This window comes from Pelophylax lessonae, assembly GCF_965119305.1.
Source record: "Pelophylax lessonae genome assembly, chromosome: 2".
NCBI lineage: Eukaryota > Metazoa > Chordata > Amphibia > Anura > Ranidae > Pelophylax > Pelophylax lessonae.
In genome coordinates, this window is record NC_138769.1 from 19,113,454 (window position 1) to 19,120,159 (window position 6,706).

The window sequence follows — 6,706 nt, forward strand, 5'->3', positions numbered from 1 at the left end:
AATTTAATTAACGTGGATGGCGTTATTGCATTGAAGTCAATGGGACACAATCTTGCACTGCAGATATAGGGGGCAATTTGCATTGCTGTCAATGGGGGGGGATTGCACAGCAGTCAATAGAAGGGGGGGGGCGTTTCTGCACTAGAGTCAAGAGTGGGCGTTTCTGCACTAGAGTCAAGAGGGGGCGTTTCTGCACTAGAGTCAAGAGGGGGCGTTTCTGCACTAGAGTCAAGAGGGGCGTTTCTGCACTAGAGTCAAGAGGGGGCGTTTCTGCACTAGAGTCAATGGGATGCAATTTTGCACGGAAGTCAATGGGATGCAGCAGGCCATTGTTGGCACCTTTGTTTTTTTCTTCTATTGGCAAAATGCCAATAACCCTATTTTTGGGCAATAATTTTCGGTGGCTGATAAATCGATGCATCCCTAGAAGGTTAAAAAAAAAAAAATAAATCTTCTGCAGCCCACCTTAGACTTTTTTTGTCAATTTTTTTATTTATTTTTTTGTTTTATGCAACACAAAAACACCTCGCCACACAGGGCGGAACATACAATAGAAAAGAAAAACATCAAAGTCAACTTATTCACGAGTCCTTTCCAATAAGATAGAGAGGGTGTCATTGGCTTTTTCCAATAGAGGTCCTCCACTAGGCCAAGCCGGAAGGTGGACACGGTCATAGGCACTGGCACAGACGTGATCTCCGAGACACGGTCATAGGCACTGGCACAGAGGTGATCTCCGCACAATGGCAGTCCAGAACTCCTGAACTACAGGGCAGTGCCAAAATATAGGACTACAATTGGCCGGAGAGTTTGGCTGGAGTAAAATATTTCCTATGCAGGAATTTAAATTGAATCAAGCGATCTCTTGCTGAAACTAAATGGGTAACGGGGAAACTCCCCATATCATCCCAGTCCTCTCCTCCCAAGTCTGAAACCTTCGCCACCCATTGTTCCCTACACCTGGTTACCGAGGGAGGGGAAATGGGGGGGGGGGGGCTCCTTTAATCCCGATAACATTTTTTTTCATGGAATCATTCAGTAGGACATTCTCCAAAGTGAAGGGCTTCACTGCCACCTTGGTGGAGCCAAACTGCGAGATGAATGCATGTCTCCATTGAAGGTAACGGAAGAGATACGGGTTGGGAAGGCTAAATCTTTGTTTCAGATGGAGCTAATTCACCTCCCATGGTGATGTCACCCCAAGTCTTAACCCCCTTTGACGCCCATATAACAGGATCAGGTATAAAAAGAAAATGAGGCAAAAGCCCCCCTTATACTTACCTGAGCCCAAAGTGAAGTGCACAAGAGCAGAGGCTCTGCCTGCACTCTCTCCCCTCATTGGCTTCGTCTGCTGTCAATCACAGCCAGTGACAAGGGAGCGAGGGGCGGGGCCGAGTCTTGCTGTTTTTGTCAATAGATGCAGTTTTTGTCAATAGATGCAAACAGCGAGGCTCAGGAGCGAGCCTGCACATGTGCCCCCATAGCAAGCCACTTGTCGGGGGGGGGGTGGAGCCAGGAGCGCCAGCAGGGGACCCGAGTACAGGAGGACCGGGGCTGCTCTGTGCAGAACTATTATACATAGCAGATAAGTATAACATGTTTCTTATTTTAAAGAAAAAAAAAAACTTTTACGTTCCGCTTTGAGGTTTGTGCCCCTCTATCTATCATACCACGGGGAACACGAAGGAAAGGTGAACCACCATAGTATACATTCGTCTTGCACAATATTGAATCCTTGGGACAAGCAGGGCCCTCACCTTTTCCCGGCACCCGATGGTGGTTGGGGGGGTTTGGGTTCAGTATTCTGCCAATTACACATTTTGGATCTTCGGGTTCTGCTTGCTCTTCCTCCGTCAGACGGGTTTTGACCTTCTTTACAGCTGTGGTGGCATTTAATGCTATAGAAAAATATTAGGGTGTAAAATATCTTCATTTATTTTATAGCCTCATAACCTAAAAGTATACTACTTTAATAGGCCATACCCATTTGGCCATTGGTGGGGTGACCCAAGCTTTTGGGCGTCACAAATGGGTTGACTGCATCGGCTTCTTTGCCTGTTGATTGGTGACGAGACGCTGGATGGGAACTCTCTCTCTCCATTATCTGGTAAACTCTGGAAGGTAAAACATACATATAACACAGTAATAAAAAATGACTGCTAAATACTGGCAAATAGTACCCGCATCCCTATAGTCTCTATTGAAAAGGGGGAAGAGCGGGAAGAGAGTTGGAAAGAACATACACCATGTCTCCTGCAAGTATTGGCTGAATTGTGTAGAAAACGTAAGAGTGCCACTATGAACACAGCGATAGCAAGATGTGGTCAGAATCTGAGATCCAATGGCTCAATCCTTCCCGGTCAGTCTGCATTGAAAGGGGGCACGCTGTGGTCAGTCTGCATTGAAAGGGGGCACGCCGTGGTCAGTCTGCATTGAAAGGGGGCACGCCGTGGTCAGTCTGCATTGAAAGGGGGCACGCCGTGGTCAGTCTGCATTGAAAGGGGGCACGCCGTGGTCAGTCTGCATTGAAAGGGGGCACGCTATACCTTAATTACTGAAGGCCCCTTTCACACTTTTGTGAGCTCAAAGTCACGCAATTTTTCTACAGCGTTTTTTGCCGCAAAGCAATGCCTATTACATTTATGCATTCATTTTGTACGGCCCCCGAATGATGTTAAAAAAATCCAAATGGCCCTTGGCAGAAAAAACGTTCCCCACCCCTGGTCTAGAAGGACTTCAAGATTTTGTTTTTCTAGTCGCTTAGTATCACTGTGCTTGATTGGCCAGCAAACTTGTCTGACCTAAACTCCATAGAGAATCTGTGAGGTATTGTCAAGAGGAAGAGAAGATGAGAGACACCAGACCAAACAATGCAGATGAGCCGAAGGCCGCTATCAAAGCAACCTGGGCTTCCATAACACCTCAGCAGTGCCACAGGCTGATCACCTCCATGCCATATTGATACAGTAATTCATACAAAAGGAGCCCCCACTGAGTATTGAGTGCATACTATACTGTACATAGACAGACTTTTCACTAAGCCAACATTTCTGTATTAAAAATCCTTTTTTGTTTTTTTATTGGTCTTATGCAATATTCTGATTTTCTGAGATACAGAATTTTGGGTTTTCATAAATGTTGTTGTTCTTCCCCATAGACGAGTACTATGTGGTCTTTGCAGCCCTGATGAAGCAACTGGCGAAACATGTCAGCGTTGGAAGACCCAACACATATAGTGCTCATCATTTTGTTACAACTCTCCATGGTTTTATATACAAATAGATGCACCAGCACCTGTTTATTTTTTTTTTAAGCTTGATATAAATAAACCTTTATTTTTTACCAAATTTAGGTATGCTCCTCTTTCTGGCCCCACGCAGTCCAATATATTTCTTTGTTTTCTCTTTACCTGTATTTTTTTTTTTTTATTGGTCTTACGTAATATTCTGATTTTCTGAGATACTGAATTTTGGGTTTTTTGTAAATGATGTTGTTCTTCCCCATAGGAGGAGTACTATGTTGTCTTTGCAGCCCTGATGAAGCAACTGGCGAAACAGGTCAGCATTGGAAAACCCAACACATATAGTGCTCATCATTTGGTTACAACTCTCTATGCATCTGCCTTATGGGGGTTTTATATACAAATAGATGCACCAGCACCTGTTTAATTTTTTGGGTTTTTTTTTAAGCTGGATATAAATAAACCTTTATATTTTACTAAATTTATGTATGCTCCTCCTCCTAGCCCACACAGTCCAATATTTCTTTGTTTTCTCTTTACCTGTATTTTTTTTTTTTTTTTTTATTGGTCTTACATAATATTCTGATTTTCTGAGATACAAAATATTGGGTTTTTGTAACGGATGTTGTTCTTCCCCATAGAGGAGTACTATGTGGTCTTTGCAGCCCTGATGAAGCATTTGACGAAACACGTCAGCATTGGAGGACCCAACACATCATTTTATTACAACTTTCTTTGCAACTGCCTCATGGGGGGTTTTAAATACAAATAGATGCGCCAGCGCCTGTTTCATTTTTATTTATTTTTTTAAGCTGGAAATAAACCTTTATATTTTACTAAATGTATGTATGCTCCTCTTTCTGGCCCGCACAGTCCGATATTTCTTTGTTTTCTCTTTTTTTACCTGTATTAAAAATCCTTTTTTTGTTTTTTTTATTAATCTTACGTAATATTCAGATTTTCTGAGATACAAAATTTTGGGTTTTTGTAACTGATGTTGTTCTTCCCCATAGAGGAGTACTATGTGATCTTTGCAGCCCTGATGAAGCAATTGGCGAAACACGTCAAAATCTCTTTTTTACCTGTATTAAAAATCCTTTTATTATTGGTCTTATGTATTGTTCTAATTTTCTGAGATACTGAATTTTGGGGTGTCACTAGCTGTAAGCCATAATCATCAAAAATAAAATAAAGGCTTGAAATATATCACTCTGTGTGTAACATATCTATATAAAATAGGAGTTTCACTTTTTGAATTAAATTACTGAAATAAATTACCTTTTTGATATTCTAATTTTATGAGATTCACCTTTATATGGCCAAAATAAAATGTAAATAGGGCATCTCACCTGTCAGTGGTAAGGCTGGGCTGGAAAGTAATGGAAACGTCCACATCATCGTCATCATCATAGTTGTCTTCTGACTGACTCTCATCAACCTCATTAAGAGCCTAAATCAAATATTTCAAATCATAAACTTTCTGTTGTGCATAAATCTCATAAATATGTTGATTAGTTTGTTAAAGCTGAAATCCAGGAACTACACCCCATCCCCTAAAGCTTACAGGTTCATCATCATCCCCCTGTATGTGTATATACATTCACTGGCCACTTTATTAGGTACACTTGTTCAATTGCTTGATAACACAAATTGCTAATCAGCCAATCAGACGGCAGCCACTCAATGCATTTAGGCACCTAGACGTGGTGAAGATGACTTGCTGAAGTTCAAACCGACCATCAGAATAGGGAAGAAAGGGGATTTAAGTGACTTTGAACGTGGCATGGTTGTTGGGGCCAGACAGGATGGTCTGAGCATTTCAAAAACTGCTGATCTACTGGGATTTTCACAGAGAATGGTGGGAAAAGGAGAAAATATGCAGTGTGCGGCAGTTGTGTGGAGGAAAATGCCTTGTTGGTGTCAAGAGGAGAATGGGCAGACTGGTTCCAGATGATAGAAAGGCAACAGTAACTCAAATACCCACTCGTTACATCAAAGGTATGCAGAATATCATCTCTGAACGCACAACACATAGAACTTTGAAGCAGATGGGCTACAGCCGCAGACGACCACACCGGGTGCCACTCCTGTCTGCTAAGAACAGGAAACTGAGGCTATTATTGGCACAGGATCACCAAAATTGGACGATAGGAGATTGGAAAAACTTTGCCTGGTCTGATGAGTGTCAATTTCAGCTGCGACATTCAGATGGTAGGGTCAGAATTTGGCACATGGATCCATCCTGCCTTGTATCACCGGTTCAGGCTGGTGGTGGTGTAATGGTGTGGGGGAGGAGGGGGGGGTAACGGTTCAGGCTGGTGGTGGTGTAATGGTATGGGGGGTATTTTCTTGGCACACTTTGGACCCCTTAGTACCAATTGAGCATCGTTTAATCGCCGCGGCCTACCGGAGTATTGTTACTGACCATGTCCATCCCTTTATGACTGCAGTGTACCCATCTTCTGATGGCTCCTTCCAGCAGGATAATGCACCATGTCACAAAGTTCCAATCATCTCACCACTGGTTTCTTCACCATGACAATGAGGTCACTGTCCTCCAATGGCCTCCACACTCACCACATCTCATCCAATAGAGCACCTTTGGGATGTGGTGGAACGGGAAATTGGCATCATGGATGTGCAGCCGACAAATCTGCAGCAACTGTGTGATGCTATCATGTCACTATGGAGGAAAATCTCTGAGGAATGTTTCCAACACCTTGTAGAATCTATGCCACCAAGAATGAAGGCAAAAGGGGGTCCAACCCGCTACTAGCAAGGTGTACCTAATAAAGTGGCCGGTGAGTGTGTGTAGAATAGTCTATTAAAGCTGAACTCCAGGAATTATAGTACATCCCGCAAAGATTACAAGTTCATAATTTCCACCCCCAGCCCCCCCCCCCCCCCCAGTATGTAAAAACACACAGTCCACAAAGTTAAGGCGGTTTCTTCCAGGACTCACAATTAACATAATGGCGGCATTCTTCCAAGTCTAAGTGGAGGTGACATAATGATGTGAAAGAATGATGGAGAAGCCAATCAGGTATGCTGCATGCACATCTCAGGCCATTTTCAATGCTGACCGGAGGAAAGTGCAGAGCGTCGTTCTCTCTCCACCGATTGGTGGATTTTGCAGGCATCGGCCTCGTGGACCGGCTTCCATGCGGCCTAATGGGGGCGCAAGTACGCCTCCAGCTGTGCACGCCCGCCCCCCAGGAGCGCTCCCGCGAACTGCAGTACATGTACGGCGGTTCGCGCTGCTGAGCCAGCCTGCCGCAGTATATCTGCAGCAGGCAGTCGGCAAGTAGGGATTGTAAAGTCTCAAGGTTTTTCACCTTAATGCAGTGATAGCAAACTTTGGCACCCCGGATGTTTTAGAACTACATTTCCCATGATTTACAACTACACTGCAGAGTGCATGAGCATCATGGGGAATGTAGTTCCAAAACATCTGGGGTGCCAAGA

The 6,706-nt window shown here is 43.8% G+C and overlaps 1 protein-coding gene across 1 annotated transcript in view; it reads right to left on the minus strand.

Moving 5' to 3' along the window:
* The window catches only part of SPICE1 (spindle and centriole associated protein 1), a 70,349-nt gene that overhangs the window by 39,450 nt on the left and 24,193 nt on the right, over window positions 1-6,706 (minus strand). The window contains exons 7-9 of the mRNA XM_082247264.1: window positions 4,591-4,691; window positions 1,984-2,114; window positions 1,758-1,898 (exon numbers count right to left, since the gene is read on the minus strand). Of these exons, the coding sequence (XP_082103390.1) occupies window positions 1,758-1,898; window positions 1,984-2,114; window positions 4,591-4,691 (373 nt within the window). The remainder of the gene's footprint in view (window positions 1-1,757; window positions 1,899-1,983; window positions 2,115-4,590; window positions 4,692-6,706) is intronic.